This window comes from Chionomys nivalis, chromosome 12 (genome assembly GCF_950005125.1).
Source record: "Chionomys nivalis chromosome 12, mChiNiv1.1, whole genome shotgun sequence".
In the NCBI taxonomy this organism is placed as follows: Eukaryota; Metazoa; Chordata; class Mammalia; order Rodentia; family Cricetidae; genus Chionomys; species Chionomys nivalis.
Window position 1 is genome coordinate 20,253,786 of NC_080097.1, and position 20,677 is coordinate 20,274,462.

Here is a 20,677-nt window from a genome sequence, read left to right on the forward strand (position 1 = left end):
GATGGTGTCAACCCTAGGCTGGTGGTCCTTCTAGAAGGTGGATTGAGTAAGCCACGGGAAGCAAACCAGTAGCTGCAGCCTCTGTGGTCTCTGCAACAGCTCTTACCTCCAGACCTAGCCTATTTTAGTTCCTGTCCTGACTTCCTTCAAGGATGAACAGCAATACTGAAGTGTAGGCTAAATAAATCCTTTTCTCTCCAACTTGCTTTTGTCATGGTGTTTCATCACAACATAAACCCAAGATAAACTGGTACCAGGAGTGGGGTATTGCTATGACAAATTTGAGCATGTTTTTGGGAGGACTGTGGAGGACTTTGGAACTTTGTGCTAGAAAAGTCATTGAGCTCTATGGGATGTTCTGTAGGAACTTGGAAAAATAAGAATTTTGAGAGCAGTGCAGAAGATGTAGGCCTGGCTTGTGAAATTTCTGAGGGAAGTTTAAAGATCCCACCAGGGCCATTTGTTATTCTGAATTAAGTTTTTGTGGTTCTGGTTAGCAGGGGCTGAAGATTAACTGTGATTAACAAGATCCCAGATCCCAGAACAACCAGAGCAAAATTTTGTTTGGCTGAGATACTTGATGATGGTAGGCCGGAGCTAAGAAATTAGTGGTGATTAAGAAGTGATCAGCATCACGGAGGTAAACTCTTCTGGGAAGTGTTTCCTGAGAGCACAGTGAAGCTGTGCTTCAGAGGTGGCCAATGTTGTACACCTCATGCTGGCAGCATGAGGTTCAGATTGTGACAGTGCCCTGGTTCTTCCCTCTTGAAAGAGGTATTTAATTTTGATTCTTAAAGGAGCCCACGGGTGAAAGATTTGAACTTTTAAAAGAGATTCGATATATTTTTTTAAAGACTTATTTATTATGTACACAGAGTTCTGTCTGCACGCATACCTGCAGGCCAGAAGACAGCATCATTACAGATGGTTGTGAGCCACCACATGGCTGCTGAGAATTGAACTCAGGACCTCTGGAAGAGCAGCCAGTGCTCTTTACCGCTAAGCCATCTCTTCAGCCTGAGATTGGATATTTTAAAGAGACTGAAATTTTAATGTGTTTGAGATCAGGAGAACATGTCCTGGTGATGGACAAAGGTCAGGAGAACACAGTTTTGGCAGAAATCATGGAAACTGCATAAGAGATAAACATAGGGAGGCCAGCCTCACACTGCATAAGAGATAAACATAGGGAGGCCAGCCTCACACTGGCCCACTTCCCCAGCTCCCTTCTCCTGATTTCCTGAATGGGAACAGAACTTGGGGCCTTGCATATGTTAGGAACATACATTACCTCTGAATTGTATTCCAGTCCTCTTTTCATTTTTTTAGACACAGTCTTAATAGTTGCTGAGTCTGGCCTTGAAAAAACTCTCTAACCTTACAATTCTTTCCTGAGTAGTGAAACTATATGAAACTAACTTGACATTTTACCTGGGCAAAACACCTTTCCAAAACCAAAAATGAGCCCAGCAACTCCATTTCCACTGAACAGAAAAAGGGATTCAAACATTGATTGTTTCCAAACCATAATCCACAACAGCTGAACAGTAAAGAGAACCCAAGTATTTGGCACTGAATGAACAAACAACCTATGGTAAATATATAAATGTATGTAAGATAGTATTATTGATAAAATTACAAGGTATATTCTACAATGCAGATAGACCTATAAAATAGTATGTTCAGTAAAAGAAACTAGATACAAAAGGTCAGATCCGGAATGATTTCATTTATCTGACTATGCTCAATAGGTCAATGCATAGAAGCAAGTAAGAGGGTAAATGGGCTGAGTGCTGTGGGCGAAGTGGGAGGACTGGTTGCTTAGCTGGTACAGATTTTATTATACAGTGATAAAAATGTCTTAGAACTAGACAGAAGTGATTGCATCATTCCCTGAATGAATATAAGATGACTCACTTTACAATGATTAATTTTATGACATGTTAAGTTTCACCTGGGAATTAAAAACCAATGATGAATCATAAAATATAAAAATGATAAATTGGACTTTAACAAAATAAAAAGAATTATACATCAAGGAATAGTCACAAGAGGGTGCAAGACAACATACAACCTGGTAGGATATTTGTAATCATTTATCTGCTAAAGATCTGCAGTCCAGAATATGCAGAGAACTCCTGCCAATCAACATCAACAAAGGATGCAACGAAACAGCACTGAAAGTGAGTTGAAACATATTCCTCTGGTTGAGAGCCCCTTGTAACTCATACTGCAATTATGTTGTCACTGTGACTGGACTGAGAGGTAGGATCTGGGTTAGAACTTTTGCCGGGTTCTAGCCTCAGCATGGTAAAGTAAACACATGAAGAACACCACCACAAAGGGTAGGGATTTAGGAGGTGCTGAGACCACAGAACATTCACAACACATTGCAGTCCCTGTCCCGGGAGTGGCAGAGACAAATGAGAGTAAATATGGCTCCCTTCTAGCCTGTGATGCCTTTAGACACACTTCCTAGCCATGACAATTATGAGCTACATAAACCTTTATTATATATAAATTATCCAATCTTTACTGTCCTCAATGTGGAAAGTAGACTAAGGCAGGCATTTCTCTATGGATACAGAAATGGTCATGAAGAACTCAAAATATGTCGAGCCATTAGTCATTAGTGAGATCAAGGTCACAATGGGCGACAACTTCATACCCTCAAAGGTGGCTAGAAGTAACAAAAGCAACTAGCAAGCACAGCTCATCTTGTGTGCCAGCCAGATGGCATTTGGAACCACCTAAAATCTAAGAAACCGAGCATGCCTCTGAAGGATTTTCTCAATTTGGTCACTTGAAATGGGAAGACCTACTCTAAATCTGGGTCACAACTGGAGGCAGCTCATATAAAAGGACACGAAGGAAGCTTTAGCTTTTTGCCTGCTTGCCTTCACTCTTGCTGGCAAGCTCACCTGTTCTCCTGCTGAGGCGATTCTTCACTGATAACAGAACCTACTTCTCTGAGGTTCCAATGTAGACTGAAAGTCAGCAGCTCTCTAGGACTCCACTGAGATGCTATCTATTGGGAATGGTAAGACATACAGTCTCATGGACTAAAAGACAGATACTTGGCCTTTCCATCAGGAGATATCCATTGGTAGATTACTCAGACCACAGCCTGAAAATCACACTAATAAATCCATTTTTATATATAGGAGAAACAGAAAACCTTGAAATGGCTTGTATAATATATGACGAATGCAATGGGAATGAATTTTGAAGGCATTATAGCAACTGGAAGACACTAGATATAAGGGTGACAGGTTGTATAATTCCATTTCTATGGAATATATAGAACAGGGACACCTGCGGGGAAGGACAGACAGTACATCAAGTGCACAGCACAGGTGGGAGAGGTGAGAGTGGGAGCGGGGTGACTGCTCAGAAAGCATAGGTTTCCGTCTAGGGTGATAAAATTCATCAATAAATTGGGTGATGATGATGGACATATAACACTGTAAACATGCCAAGGGCTACTCACTGAATTTTAAAACTGTTTAAATGAGGAATTTATGCTATCTGAATTTTACCACAACAATAATAACAATAACAACAGATTGCAGGAGTTGGAGGCAAAAGTTCTAGGAGTTTACGAACTCCTAGACAGTTTATTCAAGGTTATCTTTGGTTACAAACAAGTTTGAATATATCTGGGAATATCTGAATATCTGGGAAGAAATCTGTCTCAAAAAAGAAGCGTGTGTGTGTGTGTCTGTGTGTGCACGTGTGTGCGTACGTTTGTGTGGAGGTGGTTAAGAACATGTACTACTTTTTCAGAGGACTTGAGTTCAATTCCCAGTATCCATATGACAGCTCACAACTGTCTGTAACTCCTGTCCTAGGGAATTGAGACCCTCACACAGACATACATGTAGGCAAAACACCAATGCAATGCAACAAAAATAAAAGAGGTGTGTATGTGTGTAAGAGTGGGGACAGCACAGCAGGAAGGCACTCTACTGTAGAGGTGTGTAAGTGTGTAAGAGTGGGGACAGCGCAGCAGGAAGAGCACTCTACTGTAGAGGTGTGTAAGTGTGTAAGGGTGGGGACGGCGCAGCAGGAAGGCACTCTACTGTAGAGGTGTGTAAGTGTGTAAGAGTGGGGACGGCGCAGCAGGAAGAGCACTCTACTGTAGAGGTGTGTAAGTGTGTAAGAGTGGGGACAGCGCAGCAGGAAAGAGCACTCTACTGTAGGGGTGTGTAAGTGTGTAAGAGTGGGGACAGCACAGCAGGAAGGCACTCTACTGTAGAGGTGTGTAAGTGTGTAAGAGTGGGGACGGCGCAGCAGGAAGAGCACTCTACTGTAGGGGACTTGGACTTGATTTTCAGAATCCACATGGTGGCTCACACCACCTGCAACTCCAATTTCAGGGAATTCAGTTCCATGATGAATTTACATTCATGTAGACAAAACATCCATATTCATAAAATAATTAATTAAAAATAAAATAAAAACAAAGTCCACAAACATAAGGATAAGATCTCAGACTCAATACCAGAGATGACTGACTATTTGATTAAATATAATGTCTTTTTCCTCATACTAATATTTCTCTTCATAGGGTTTTTTTTTTTTTTTTTGGTTTTTCGAGACAGGGTTTCTCTGTAGCTTTGGAGCCTGTCCTGGAACTAGCTCTTGTAGACCAGGCTGGCCTCAAACTCCCAGAGATCCGCCTGCCTCTGCCTCCCGAATGCTGGGATTAAAGGCATGCGCCACCACCGCCCGGCTCTTCATAGGGTTTTAAAACTATTTAATAATAATAGCAATGTACTGTGGGGTTCATATATATACAAATAAAATATATGACAACAAAAGCACCAAGACTAGGATGGGCTATATAATACTATTTAAACCAACTATAGTCATTAACAGATTATAAGCAACAACGAAATAAAATGATAAAATATTAAGTCAAATGAAAGTAGGAAGAAAAAAGGACAAGAGCGCGAAGAACAAATAGTACAGACCAAAGAGCAAGATGCCAGGTCATCACTCCATCAATAAATACATTAAATTAGAACTCTACTTATAGTACGCATACATTTTATTAGACTGGTTAAAAGCAGAAGGATAGAAAACATACCTTGCTGACACTAACCAAAAGTTAAAAGCTAACAGTGCTAAAAGAATTAATGACCTAATAAATAATCCATTTTTCTCCATTTTATTTATAGATTCAAGGTAATCTCAAAATCATAGTGACCAATTTCCCCCCAGGAATTAACAAGAGTTCAGATATCAACTCATTTGTAAATTACTGATGACTGACTGATCTTCAACAAGTGCTAGAACAGTTAGGTTTCAATGTGAAAATCTGTGAATTTCAATCTGTGCTTTCTACTTCATGGAAAAAAACATGCAAATGGATCATGGTCCTAAAACTATCACTGTGCAGACAAAAATCCTCGTGATGCTAGATTAGGCAAGGATACTTTAGACGCAACACCAAAAACTGTCTATAGAGGATGTGCAGTACACTGTACTTCACTGAGCATCTCTTCAGAAGATATCATCAGGGGACAGAAAAACAATTTGGAGACAGGAAAACTTTGCAAGCCAGGTATGTGATAAAGGACCTGTATCTAGAATGCATAAATGATGCTCAAAACTCAAGAAGAAAACAATCTGATAAGGGAGAGAAAAACGTGAATACTTTCCCCCAAGAAAATAAATGAAGGACAAAGAATCTCAAATGAATAAATGCTCGCTATCAGTAGATGTTAGTTAGGGAAATAGAAAATTAGAAACTATAGTGAGACATCAGAACACATATTAAAATCGTTAAAAGTAAAAAGTGACTTATAAATTAACAGAAGTGCTCAAGAAGGTGGTTTTATACCATAAATCTGTACACATATATAGCTAATGAATATTTTAATGTTTATTTTTAAAAAGTCTTCATTATGAAATGAAAGCAAAAGGATCTCATTACATCATATAGAAGTCCAATGTGTAAGCAAATAAACTGTCTTTTTTCCCTTGGGGATTGGGCTATTTTGAGATAGTCGCACTATGTGTCTGTGAAATCTGATCATGGTTGTCAGCTTGATACACCTGAGAAGAGGGAACCTCAGCTGAGCAGCTCCCTCCATCAATAAACTGGCCTGCAGACAAAGCTGAGACCACTTTCTTGATTGAAAACTGATATAAAAGGCTCCAGCCTGCTGTGGGAGGTACTATCTGTAGGCAGGGGCCTGGGCTGTAAGAGAAATGTAGTGAACCAAGCCTGGGAGCAAGCCAGTGAGTGGCACTCCCTTTCTGTGAGATGGGGTTCTAGTACCCTAGGCTGACCATGGACTCTTAGTGATCTTCGTGCCTTTGCCTACTGAGTACTGAGGTTATATGTGAGCGACTATAGCAGGTTCCCCTTGATTATTTTATTCCTTTAAGTTTGTATCTAGGAGCGAGCAGGAAACGGTTTGTAGCAATAGTAAATTTGCAGAATTCTGTTAAATGGAATCAAACTTAAAATTTAAATAAATATATACAAAGGTCAATTCTACTAAAGACAAAGGAACACACAGTCGAATGTTCACCAATACTTATTTTATATTGCCTCTGTGTGAGTTCATAAATGTGTACTGAACCTAGATGATGTATGTGGTGGTTTGAAAGAAAATGGTACCCAAAGGAGTGGCACCATGAGGAGGGGACGCCTCATTGGAGTAGGTGACATCTTGTAGGAGGAAGTGTGTCACTGTGGAGGCAGGCTTTGAAATCTCATATATGTTCAGACCATGTCCAGTGAGATCAGACCACTTCCTGTTGCCTGCACTATGTCTGCCTGCATGCCACCATGTCTCACCATGATGATAATGGACTAAATTTCTGAAAATGTAAACCACCCCAATTAAATGTTTTTCCTTTATAAGAGTTGCTGTGGACATGATGTTTATTCCTAGCAACTGAAATCATAACTAAGAAGTTGGTTCCAGAGACTGGGGTATTGTTGTGATAGACCTGATCATGTTTTTGTTTGAAGAAATTTGGACTCTATTAGTATGGGTTAGGAAAGCTGGGAAATGCTTTAAGAGCTTGTAATGGGCCATACAAGTAGGAGCATGGAAGACAGTGGTGCTGATTATGATTTGAATTTTGGGGGGCTGGTTCAAGAGCTTTCAGAGGAGAAGAATATTAGTATGTTGCCTAGAAATTATTCTTGTAATATGTTGGTGAAGAATATGACTGTTTTTGTCCTCGTCCAAAGAGTTTGCTTGAGGCTAAAGTGAAGAGTTTGGATTAATTTGGTTGGCAGAAGAAATCTCAAAACAGACTGGTATAGACTCTGTCATATAGTTATTAGTGGTAACTCTGATAAAGATTTATAATGAAAAGGAGCAAGCTGAGCAAATGAAAATACAGAAGGTACACATTGAGACAAGGGGTACCAGGAAGTAGAACAAAGCTAAATCCAGTGTTTAAGGAGAGAAACGGGTAAAGAAATGGAATAATGGAATAAAGGAAATGGTGACCTCAGGGTAAGATCCCACCTACCTAAGTTTCTAATTTGTAAAAAGCAATTAAAGAAAAGCTTAGAGCCGGGTGTGGTGGGGTACATCTTTATTCCCAGCACTTGGAAGGCAGAGACTGGTGGATCTCTGAGTGTGAGGCCAACTTGGTCTACAGAGCAAGTTCCAGAACAGCCAGTGCAGGAAATCATTGAGAACAGAAAAGATGAAGATATAGTTAGAAAGGAGGTCATGTTCAGCCCCAGCAAGCAGCAGAACTTGACAGCTTTGGTTATATGGTTCTGGCTTTAGAGTTAAAGACAGAAGAAAGAGGCTATAGAGCTTGCCTCTGAGACTAAGGAAAGCCACTAAGGCCAGGCATGTGTCAGGGGTGTCCCTGAATGGAAGCCTAGAAAGGCCATTTCGTGAAGCTGTGAAGTTGAAGCCTGGATTGCCCTGGAGAGCCCAATATGCTGGAGATGCCAGAGCCGTGGGATATCTGTTGAAGAAAGCTGCTAACAAAGAGTGAAACCAGTCCAAGAGAAAGAAGTGTGTTGGAGTCAAGAAAACTGAAAGGAGTTGGAGATTTGAGGAAAGCTTTGTCATCAGACATGAAGATATAGAGTCTGGAGTTTGCCCAGCTGGTTTTCAGTCTTGCTTTGGTCCAGTATTTCCTCACTATGTTTTAGAATGATAATATATATTCTGTGCCATTATATGTTGGAAGTATGTGATCTGTATTTTGACTTTAATTTTATATGGGAATACAGTTAAGAAAATACATGAATCTCAGAAAAGACTTTGAATTTAGACTTGTAAATAAATTTGAAACTATTATAGACTCTGGGACTTTTGAAGTTGAACTAAGTGCATTTTTTTTGCATTATGACACAGCTACAAGGATTTGGGGGCCAGGGAATGGAATGTGGTGGTTTGGAAGAAAATGGCCCCCAAAGAGAGTGGCACTATTAGGAGGTGTGGTTTTGTTGGAGGAAGTGTGTCACTGTGGAGGTGGGTTTCGAGGTTTTATATATGCTTAAGCCATGTCAGTGACACAGACTTTGGCCTTTTGCCTGATATTCAGATGTAGGACTCAGGTCCAGCACCATGTCTGCCTGCATGCCATCATGCTGCACTGTGGTGGTGAAGAGTGATGATGATGATGGTGATGACGACCAATGATGTGGAAGTGTAAGACCTTCCCAAGTTGGTTTGGACATGGTGCTTCATCACAGCAACAGTAACACTAACTAAACAGGGTTCCAGTTGCAGTGCTAAGCAAGAAACTACCTGCAGCTGATACACCCTGGCAAAAGGAAGACAGGTTTTCTCTAGTGGGGTCTCACTGGGTAGACCAACTGCACTCAGTGCAGGCTCTATGCCAGGAGTAGCTGACAACACAAACAAACCCAATGGTAATTTTTGTGGGCTGTTTGTTTTGACATTTTTTTTTGTCTTTGTGTCTGATTTTTTTTTTTTAATTTTGATAGACCAAAAACATAAGGTTGGATGAGTAGGGAGGTGGAGAGGATCTGGGAGATGGAAAAACATTATCAAAATACATTTTATGAAAATTTTTCTCAATAAAATAAAAAAGGATTTTTTAATCAAACAGAAACATAAAAGAATCAAATTGTCTGTGAGAAACAATGTCAATCAAACCTGCCAAACATGTTTTGTCAGTTGCTAGTCTCAGAAGTTAGTTTTGTGTGTCTATCTCATTTACACTTCCTCATTCTGGACATCGAGTCCCCCTTCTCTTCTGTTTTGCCACTCTAAGTTGTTTCCGAAAGTTTCAACATTCAGTGAATTTCAGAAATTTGAAATCATTTTGCAACCGGCTTATTTTCAGCCTGCTCAGCAAACAGCTTTAGGCATTAACAAAGAGCGCACGCAAGCAAGTACTATGATTCTCCCGTGTCTTCGGATCCAGCCACTCACCTCTTGGGAAAGCTGTCTTACTTGGTCCTTTTGATGGTCCAGATCTTTTAAAATTAATGAATTTTGTTTTTCTAACTGAAGAACTCTTCTTGCCAAGTGGACGCTAGGTGAATAAAATGAAAAGTATTCATGCATACAAAAGTAGAATAAAAGCTACCTATACTCAATAGATAAGTGTGTGCTGGAAAACCCACTCCTCTTTTCCTAATAACATACATAGCAACAGAGAAAACAACAATACAAAGTTATAAAAAACACTGGAAAAGCAATACTTCACCATCTTTGAAAGTATCAACCCTAATTTTCGCACAATAATTGTAATATACCGATTACAGTAATCTTGGTTTATTACATTATGCTACTAGCTTGACCGAAAAAGCTATCATTTTAACAAGTTTCCCAGCCACAAATCAGCCAGGAAATTAGTTGAATATTATGCGCAATAAATTTACATTTGGGTAAGTGTTTACACAGGCCAATATTATAAATTTTATAAAACAAAACATAATCAAACAGGTTTCCTATTGTAAAGGGAGGTGAAAAAGATGTGAAAAATATGAAGAATAACCACAGTACAAGTTACACTAAAAGAACTTCCCTTCCTTCCAATGATTTGTATTACCACAATATACACCCCCCTCTCTTGGCAGGGTCTTAATCTGTAGCCGAGGCCAGCCTCAATTCATCATCCCCTTACATTAGTTCAAGTCTTGGGATTATACGCATATGCCATTATGCTCTGAAGACCATCACAATCCATTTTAAAGAAACTATTCTTAAGGAAAAATGCTTCATCTATTTAAATAATTCTAATGACTCAATGAAAACAATACAATTCTTTAAAGAAGTACTAGTGTCGCTGAAAACCATGTTCTTAAGAACTACTCTGCATTTTCATAATCTATATTAGTTTAGTTATCAATTTAACCTATAAACATAGAATTCATGGAATCCAAAATGACAGAACGTTTCACAATGGTAAGATGGGTCTCTTCTTTCTCTTTCTTTCTTTCTTTCTTTCTTTCTTTCTTTCTTTCTTTCTTTCTTTCTTTCTTTCTTTCTTTCTTATTTCTAATAACACCAGAGAAAAGAATGAGCCCTATTGTGTTGTATAATCTTTTTTTTGCTTTTTTTGGGGTCCACCACCCAGCCCCCAAACACATCAAACAGAGGCTTATTAGTATTTGCAAATGCCTGGCCTTTGCTTGGTTTGTTTCTCAAAGGCTTTTCTTAACTTAAATTATCCCATCTATCTTTGGCCTCGGGGCTTTGATCTTTCTCTATTCATGTATACCTTTCCTCTTCTTACTCTGTATGGCTATGAGGCTGGGAGGCTGGCTTCTGACGTCCTCCTCCCCTTATTCTCTCGTTGCTCTTCCTCTTCCTCATGTTTTCTTCTGTTTATACTCTCACCTGCCAGTCCCACCTATCCTTGCTCCTGCCTCACTATTGGCCGTTCAGCTCTTTATTAGACCATCAGGTGTTTTAGACAGGAAAAGAATTACAGCTTCACAGAATTAAACAAAAACAGCATAAACAAAAGCAACACACCTTTACATTATTAAAAAAAATTTCCACTAAATAAACAAAAGTAACACACCTTAAAATAATATTCCCAACACTATTGTATGTATATTTCTCAACCAAAGACAAAGGAGTTCACATCAGACTCTGCTAAATATCACCCAATATATGTATGTGTAAGAACTGCCCACCCAAGTAAAAAATACAAGTTCCAATACATGTTTATACAGAGATCTCAGCAGTATGTCTACATCTTATCATCTTTGATCTGGCACGCATTTGGCTATCAGCTGAAATCAAAGATGAAAACGCAGCAGTCTTCATTTTCTGAGAATCATTCTCTAAAAACCTATTCTGCAACGAACACAGCAGCCAGCAATGTGAAATGTGGCTGGAGCTGTGCAAGCGTCACTACAGCAGCATCTGAGACCATCGTCGTTGAAGAGGCTCCTTATGGAGTTTGATAGCCATTTCGACAAAAACTGCTCTTGCCTGGACTGTTGCATGAACTGGACACAGAGAGAGAGGACTGCTAAACTTGCCTAAAGGTGAGATGGTCTTTCGGGGGTTCCTGATTCATAAAAGAGTCTGAGAGACATTCTACAGGACACAGCAGATAGTGGCTAAACTGCCTTTAAAATTTCCTACTTCATGGAAAAGTCTGCTGGATACTATGGGCCTGTAGGCCAAAGATGGATGCCCCAACGATACAAAAAAACTTTGGGTGACTGTCCAGGCAGCGAGATGTCTCTGTCATTTCTAGAGTTTTGGAAGTTGCTTACTTCTCATTTACATAGGTAATATTATATCCTTCTGGAGTCTTTGATGAAGTTAAAAAATGGTTAGTTATAGTTATAGTTTTCCTTAATTATGATAAAAGATAAAATAGATATAAATATTATAATTGTAAATCTTGCTTGATAACTGTTTTGTTATATGCAATTTTACTATGTTAAAGTAAAAAGCCTTTCATTTTTGTTTAAATGGAAAAAGGGGAAATGATGTAGGAAGGTCATCTGTCTGTGTGTTACTTTCGTTGGTTAGTAAAGAAGCTGCCCTGGCCTTTTGATAGGCTAGCCCTTAGGTGGGTGGAGGAGACCGAACAGAGTTCTGGGAGGAAGAAAGCATAGTCAGGCAGACACCATGATTTCCCTTCTAGAGATGGATGCTGGCTAGACTCACGCCGCCGGTAAGCCTCGTGGTGGCATACAGATTATTAGATATGGGTTAGTCAATATGTGAGAGTTAGCCAATAAGAGGCTAAAACTAATGGGCCACGCAGTGCTTAAATAAATACAGTTTCTGTGATTATTTTGGGTGTAAGCTAGCTGGGATCCAGGCGGGAACGCAGCCCACTGCTCTTTCTACATAAATATTTTTTAAAAAGAGTTAATAAGAAGCCTGAGCTAATGGCCCAATCAGTTTATAACTTATAAAGACATCTGTGTGATTTTCTTTGGGGCTAATTGGCTGTGGGACCTGGTGGGAGGCTGGAAACCAGGCAGGACAGATAGCCCATCAACATGCAAAGGTCACCCTTAAAAAATATTCTGAAGATGATGGTGAACTGGCCATGTCAAGTGAATTACATTACACTGTTCATTGTTTTGGGTAATTTTTTTAGCATAATGCTCTTATGCAGATATGGTGACAAAATGAAAAATAGCATATGGCATAAATACTGAATCAAGAAATTCCATGTCAGTACTTTAGTGTTAACACAGGGACAGTATCCTAGTAGGAATGTCCCTGGCTTTTAATTAAGGCATTTGGAGATAGAAAAATAACTCAAAACAGAAGCAAGGCCCTACAGCGTAGGTATGACATGCCTGAGAACTGAAGCTGTAGTTCCAGGGATCCCACCCCTTGTGACCACCACAGGCACTGGGCACACATACACAGTATACACATATGTGTATGCAAAACTCTCACATGCATACAGTAAAATAATACATTTTTTTAAAAAAATTCCATACTAGGCAGTAAATTTTACAGATTAAAAATGTTCTAAACATGTCTCCCAGCATCCAGATCAGCTCAATCAAAGAGGTACACACCAAGACAACAGTGCTTGGGTGTCGCCCGCGTGGTACAGAAACACGAGCAGTACATGCAACCAGAAAATCCTGTCTGCTATTTCCAAACAGTTGCTACACAAACAAAAACATTACTTCAGATTTTCAAGTTTTATCATGTCAGGGAGCTAATTTTATTTTAATCTACTTCAAGTATCTAAGCCCTTTTTGGCTTTCCACAGTTGTGTATCAGAAAGAGTTTGAAGAAATTTTAGCAATTTATTTTTGCATATATGAAACTTCAAAGTGTGAGTACCTTATTGTATACTTAAATGCTGATCAGAAATTTTAGGGTCAGCCGGACAGTGGTGGCGCACGCCTTTAATCCCAGGACTTGGGACGCAGAGGCAGGCGGATATCTGTGAATTTGAGGCTAGCCTGGTCTACAGGAGCTAGTTTCAGGACAGGCATCAAAGCTACAGATAAACCATGTCTCAAAAAACAAACAAACAAACAAAAAAACCAAAACAAACAAACAAAAAAGAAAGAAAGAAAGACAGAAAGAAAGAAAGAAATTAATTTTAGGGTTATATTTCAAATGAGAAACACAAAGCTACTGCCACTTCTTCACAGGGAACTGGCAATAGAGTGAGTGCCTGCAGAAATGGTTCACAGCAAAGAAAGCAAGGGCCCACATATCATGTACTTAAAAATGCTTCAATAAAATTTACAACAAAAAATTTAAATGAATTATTTTAATTGGTGACTAGGGAGAAATTCTGGAACCCTAGCTTTTCTTGCTGTGCAACTGACGTAAGAATGTGCTAACTGATACAACCCCCTAGTGTTTACTGGACACTTACTCTATGCTAGACACTGTGAAGTGATCTTCATAACCAACTGACGTAAGAATGTGCTAACTGATACAACCCCCTAGTGTTTACTGGACACTTATTCTATGCTAAACACTGTGAAGTGATCTTCATAACCATTTTCTCAATTTAATGCTTAAAATATTCTTTTGGACCGGGCGGTGGTGGCGCACACCTTTAATCCCAGCACTTGGGAGGCAGAGGCAGGCGGATCTCTGTGAGTTCGAGACCAGCCTGGTCTACAAGAGCTAGTTCCAGGGCAGGCTCCAAAACCACAGAGAAACGCTGTCTCGAAAAACCAAAAAAAAAAAAAAAAAAAAAAAAATCTTTTGGAAGCAAGAGGCTTAATTCTTTTTCATGGGATTTAACAATTTTATTAACAGTAACATGACACTCAAAAACAAAAACTCTAAAAAAAGCCCCACAGATTTAGGCAGCTATTGAAAATGATTTTGAGTGAGGTATGATGGCGCACACCTTTAATCCCATCCCTTGGGAGGCAGAGGCAGGTGGATCTCTGTGAGTTTGAGGACAGCCTGACAGCCTGGTCTACAAAGAGAGTTCCAGGACATGAGGGATGTTACAAAGAGAAACCCTTCCTCAAAAACCCAAGGTGGTGGTGGTGGGGGGGGGGGGCTGGAGAAAACGATTTTCAATGTTAGTTTTAAGGTTAGCATACAATGTAACACATTTCATCATGACGTCACACACATGCCGCTATGCCTTATTTTCACGTCCATATCTCCTTTCCCAAGCCCTCCTCCCATTCATTATTCATTCCCCAGTTACTGTATTTTTTTTTTTTTTTTTTTTTTTTTGTTTCTCGAGACAGGGTTTCTCTGTGGTTTTGGAGTCTGTCCTGGAACTAGCTTTTCTAGACCAGGCTGGACTCGAACTCACAGAGATTCGCCTGCCTCTGCCTCCCAAGTGCTGGGATTAAAGGCGTGCACCACCACCGCCCGGTGCACTTACTGTATTTTGAAGAATAGTCATTGATAGAAAAATATTTATGGTGGAATAGCAAGTTAAAAACTAAACTACTAAAAATGTATAATGTACAAAAATTACAAGAAAATTAATGTTTGTATAAATTTATGATTGGTTATTTTGAATAATGGGATTATCAGCAATTTAACCAATATTAAAAATTAAATAAATATTTATAATCAATTAAATGTTAGCATAAAAAATTTATTATTGGCTGTTAAATATACAAAATTTTAAATCAAATTAAGTATGAAGGAGATACATTATTATAGTAGTTGAGAAATAAGTTCTTTTGAATTTTTAATACACTTTTGCATAAGCTGATAGATAATGACAACTTTATTATGCAAGCACTCCATTTACTGCTATGAGTCATTTTATATAACTCAGTTTAAATTTGTATTACTTTAATTTCCAATGCCTAGGACTAATAAGTATAGACTCTCTAAAGACTGCATTGCTCATCTCAAATAAATTTCAAGAAGGTACAAGGCAATTGCTTTCTATATAAACAGCTCTTAAGGGATCAAATGTTCACTGCATAATCTTCAAAAGTACATCAAATCCTGTACTTTTGGATTAGGTATAAATACTCAAAATGTGCACATAGTAGGCACTCAATAAAAGTTGTTGAATGAATAGGTGTAGGGATTCATACATGTCCTCTTTGGATGTCTAGACTTACACTCTCTCTCTTCCCTCAGTTTAGATGACCTGAGAAGCACTTCCTCAAAATAGCCCTCTGGCTCACCATGAGAAGAATGCCTGGCACCAGCTGGCAGGGTATTAATAGCACACCCATTAGGCACTTGTTCAGGGCTCACAGATAGTTCAGTGATAGAATCTTCAGAAATATTTGGACAGTTAAGATCATCTGGACTATGAATCACTTGTGGCTCTTTAAATCTTTGGGGATTAAAAACCAAATCAAATGAAACCAAAAAATCCCACCTTATGGTTTTAGAAACTTCTTTAAAAATGAGGGCCAACAACAACAACAACAACAGCAATGTTCTGGGCTGTTGAAGCGCACAACAGTGAGCTTCTCTTTCCCTATAGAGACCGTCCATAGGGTTCAGATGCTAAAATAAGAGCTTGGCATTCTCCCATTAGAATTCAATTTGATTATTCTACCAAACATTTTCTACTGATAGAGAAGTCTCTTACTCATGAGTTAGTAATTACCCATATTTCTGTTCTTTTCTAGGGAACAATGGACTAAAAAAAAAAAACAGATATATTTATAAATTGCAAAAATATCCTAAGTCAGTCATACCAGCCTTTGGGAGCACCAGGAAGGGATAGGATTGGCAACCAAGTTTTTTTCAAATAATATGTAACTTAGAAGCATTTGAACCTCTACTAAACAGAATTAATCATTCTAGCTATAAACTGATACTTTATTCATCTATTTGTGATCTATATTTTTCAAATATTCAATCAGTAAACAACTAAGTTCTTAAGCATTTTCTAACTTCCTTTAATGATAATCATAACGATGAAATTTTCTCTTTACGCTGCTCCTGCATCACTTTGGAGAGGCGGCTCAGTGGTTAAGAGTGTCTACTATGCTGTAATGACCCACGTTCTTTCCCAGGCCCCATGATGGGCAGCCGACAACCACTGTAACAGCTGCAGCTCAGCTCTGACGCTCTCTTTCAGATGTACACGTGAACAGGCACACACAGAGATCTGATGTCCTCTTTCCTACTCTCCAGGGACCTGAGCTCACATGTGCAAAAGACACTTGCACAAAAAACATGTGCACACACATACACTTAAGAAATAAAAATCTAAACCAGCGGTGGTGCTGCACACTTTTAATCCCAGCACTTAGGAAGCAAGGCAAGCAGATCTCTGAGTTCAAGCCCAGCCAGGACTACAGAGTTAGTTAGGATAGCCAGTGTTACACAGAGAACCCCATCATGAAAAAGAAAAACAAAACAAAAGAAACAAAACAAACAACATCTATTTTTTGAAATTCAAAATGCCTTCAAAGGTATCACAAGATAGATTTTCTTATTTTCTGTATTTCTGAATTTCTAACTTAGCCCCATAAAACAATTAGACAAACAATTAGACTATCAGTTTTGAAACCTTAAGCATTCAGATAAAGAATGTTTTTAAACTAGGTATTCTGCACTGAGCTAGGGAAAGTCAGAGAATAAGATGTGGTTGCTGACCATGAAGAACTTCTGTCGAGGTGAGAAAATTACAAGAAATGATGGCTGAAAAGAACAAAACATGTTACTGTGATGTAGAGAAAACAGATGTTTACAAGTGGGGATGTAGTATTACTGTCATTGTGAGTAGAGAGGCAAATGAGGTTGCTGATACAGGGCCACATTATGGCGGGGTTTGCAAACCTGGCAGACGTGTTCAGATTGGAGGCGGTAGAGTGGAGCCATTGGATGTTTCTGTACAGCAGGATGCACTCAGGAAGAGCTAGCAGCACTGACCAGCACAGGTGTCTGCTGTGCAGTGGAGATCGCTTTCAAGCAGAACTGCACCGTGTGCCTAGCACATCCTCCATCACTTCTCTTGGTCTCTATGGAGCCTTAGCTGCAAATGCTCTTCTTTTCTTTTTCTATCTCCTTCCACCTCCCTTCCTCTCCCCCTTAGCTGCCTTTCCACCTCCTTCTCTTCTTTTTCTATCTACGGAGACCACAGACTGGCCTAGAATTGACTACATGGCTCAGGTAGAATTCAGTTCTCAAGTTTTAAGACCACCCTGCCTGATGGTGGGGATTAGGAATGCATCATGTCTTGTGGCTAGCCTTGTGTGGTTTATTTTTTATATGAATTGGGATCTAGAAACATCTAGGAGACAACAAGTGCCTACAGACATCTCAGCATATCTGTAGGAGATTATCTAGACGAGATGTGCCTGCCCAAAATGTGGGTGGTACCGTTTCAGGAGTAGGTGTCTGAAAATGAATATAAGAGGAACGGAGCCATCAACAGCAATCATCACACTCTGCCCCTTCCTGTGATCTCAAGTTCCTCTTGCCACAACTTCTTCGTGATGGACTGCGCACCCTCAAAGCGTGAGCCAAAATAAACCTCCTGCTTTAAGAAGCCTCTGTCAGCTGCTCTGTCACAGCAACAAGTAACTACACTCTGTGGATTTAAGTGCAATACATATGCTTTCTCCATATTTCTCCCTTGAATATATTTGCTATATATTGTTACAAATAGCACATACTATACATATTAAAATATATATAAAGGAATATAGGCAGATGAATAACAAACAAGGAATACAAGAACTGCAGGTGTATAGTTAATTAGTTCCAACCTGAAAATTACTGCTACAAAGCATTTATATTTACCTGAAATTAGTGTGAAAATAAAATGGCCTTTAAAAAGTTACTGCATCTACCACCATGAAAGTTCTAATGTTCACATCTACTAGTCATTAGATTCACTTAAATATAGATGAAGCTCATGGTTATTACCATGTTCTACTTTGTGAGCAATTTAATATTTATGAATATTAAGAACAGATAACTTTATCATTCAACTCAGTACATTATCAAAATGTACTATGCAATTACACTTAGCTTGAGTAGGTAAGATAAATCTATATCGATTTTACCTTTGCTTTAGTCGTCTTTTAGCTGTTGTGGGAACATTAGCACCGTAGCCATAGGAATAAAGAATCCTCTCAGCTTCATCTTCATTTTCAACTGAAAGATATTAAAATATGTGTTGTGGAATAGTGTTTCTCCTTAAAAAGCATAACCTGAAAATAAAAAATTATGATAACAAATTAAGAATCCCAAGAACATTCGAAAGGGCTAATGCATAATTTGAGAGAGGTGAAGCATATTAAAGTGTATCCTTGCTTGGAGTTGCTGATTATTTTGAGAAGATATTAAAGGATCACATCTCCTGAGAGGCTATGTTTCCTTTAGAGCACAGCAAGTCAGGTTTGTCATTCTGAAGGGTCCAAGGGCTTCCTAACATTAAGTATAGATTATAATTCAACAAAATTATAGATTTGATTTAGTAAAGGCTAATTTTGTTTTGCTTTGGAGACAAATCCTCATTTAGCCTAGGCTTCCCTTGAACTTGCTAAGTCAAAGATGGCCCTGAGGCTTGATCCTCCTGCCTTCACTTCCTGAGAACTGGGATCACAGAAATATACAACCATGCTGTGTTTCCATGGTGCCAAGGACTGAATCCCAAGCTTCTTAAATGCTAGGCAGAAAATCTCCCCTCAGAGCTGATCTCTTGCCCATGAAAGACATGCTGGGCATTCATTTGTAACTGCAGAATGATTTCAGGGAAATAATTTAAAAAATATTGCAACTGTCATAAAACTATATATAAGGGATCTGAACTAATGAATTAGCTTCTTAATGCATGAATGTTTAAATGAAATGCCATTTTTTTTTACTGGTGTGTCTGTGCATTTGTGTACTCTTAATATTAACAGGCAAAACTAACATTCAGATTTAGAACAAAGCCAAATATATATTGTGAGTGAAGCTTGACTGTGCGTGAGTATCAGTGTATTATGTACATAACTCTGAGAAGTACTTGTGTGGCAGAGTTTTTAAAAAATTACAGTTGTTTTCCTTTAATTTTGTTAGTACTTCTCATGGTAAGCCAGGCCAAGACTTCAGAGGCAGGATTATAGTTACGAGGGCACAGGAAAGAGATGCTATTCCACTGCCGTGTCTCAGCTATCCCTACGACAGAGTCTAGATCATCTCTAACACAACACTCAAATAGAGCTATCACTGGATACACATTTGATTCTTGTCTGTCTTAAATGGCTCTAAATTCAGAGCAGAGAGAGGTAAAGCTAGTTGTCATAGTTAGATATTGATACAAGTGCTAAATCTGAGTTTAATGCTTAATGGTTAACACCTCATGCAGTAACTACTCTAGAATTCGATTAGAAAAACAGAGGCCCATACAACATGGGAAGTGATACCAGAGAGACTGAATGTCAGTATGCCATAGAAGCAGAGCGCAAAGCAACTTACATGAGTGCCAGCCACTATTTCTTCTCCTAGAAGTCATTAGCAAGATGTGGAAATTGATATTCAAGAGAAGGCACAGCAGAGAATTATATTTGCAGAGGCATAATCTCGTGGAGTATACAGTGTTAGTAAATGTGACAAATATGGCTAGATTTAACCTGGAAAGTGTTGGTAAAAGGAGGCTTAGCCCTAATAGTGATTGGAATGAAAATCTTTATAGGCTAAGGATTTTGTTCCATGGTAAATAAACTCAGGTCTGTGGCTTGGGAACTCATTTATTAATCATCTTTTCTGAATGATTTTGATGATGACTTCCCTATCTCTCCATGGCAATTGCTTTTGGGCCCTATCCTCAAGATCTTACCCTACTCCAAGTGGGGCTGATTCTTTCCTTTTCTGCAGAAGGTTCATAGCTTCAGGTATTCCACAGAGGTCTCGTTTCAGGCTGACACTGGTATGCTGGGGCACACTGGCATTAGGATGGCCAAGGTAAAGTACCATTATTGGACAGTTTCTTTTCTCCTACTGACTGTTCTGTTGCTTTTGTTGATGAGCAAACACACATGTGCACATGGATCTGTTTCACTGTTGTGTCTGTCTTTTTATTACTTTATATTACTGCTGTAATATAGCTAGACACTGTACCTTTAAAAAACAATATTAAAGTCAGAGAAAGCCATTCTTGTAATTTTGCCCCTTTGGTTCTTCTTTTACAATCTTTGGATTTCTATAAACAAAAATATAGAAAAGTAGGAACTGGGATCAAGACAAAGTCAGATCAAATGGACAGAATTCATGATAAACTTCTTGGCAGTTAGGGAGAGATTCCTTATTTCTCTTAGTATTTTGTCTTTTTAGTGTTGGTAAGCTGCCTCCTAAGAATTCAT

General features: G+C 38.9%; 1 protein-coding gene across 2 annotated transcripts in view; it reads right to left on the minus strand.

Moving 5' to 3' along the window:
- The window catches only part of Pibf1 (progesterone immunomodulatory binding factor 1), a 163,464-nt gene that overhangs the window by 56,399 nt on the left and 86,388 nt on the right, over positions 1 to 20,677 (minus strand). For both annotated transcript variants that reach the window (XM_057786205.1, XM_057786206.1), the window contains 2 exons: positions 18,395 to 18,485; positions 9,399 to 9,501 (listed from right to left, as the gene is read on the minus strand). In XM_057786205.1, the coding sequence (XP_057642188.1) occupies positions 9,399 to 9,501; positions 18,395 to 18,485 (194 nt within the window). The remainder of the gene's footprint in view (positions 1 to 9,398; positions 9,502 to 18,394; positions 18,486 to 20,677) is intronic.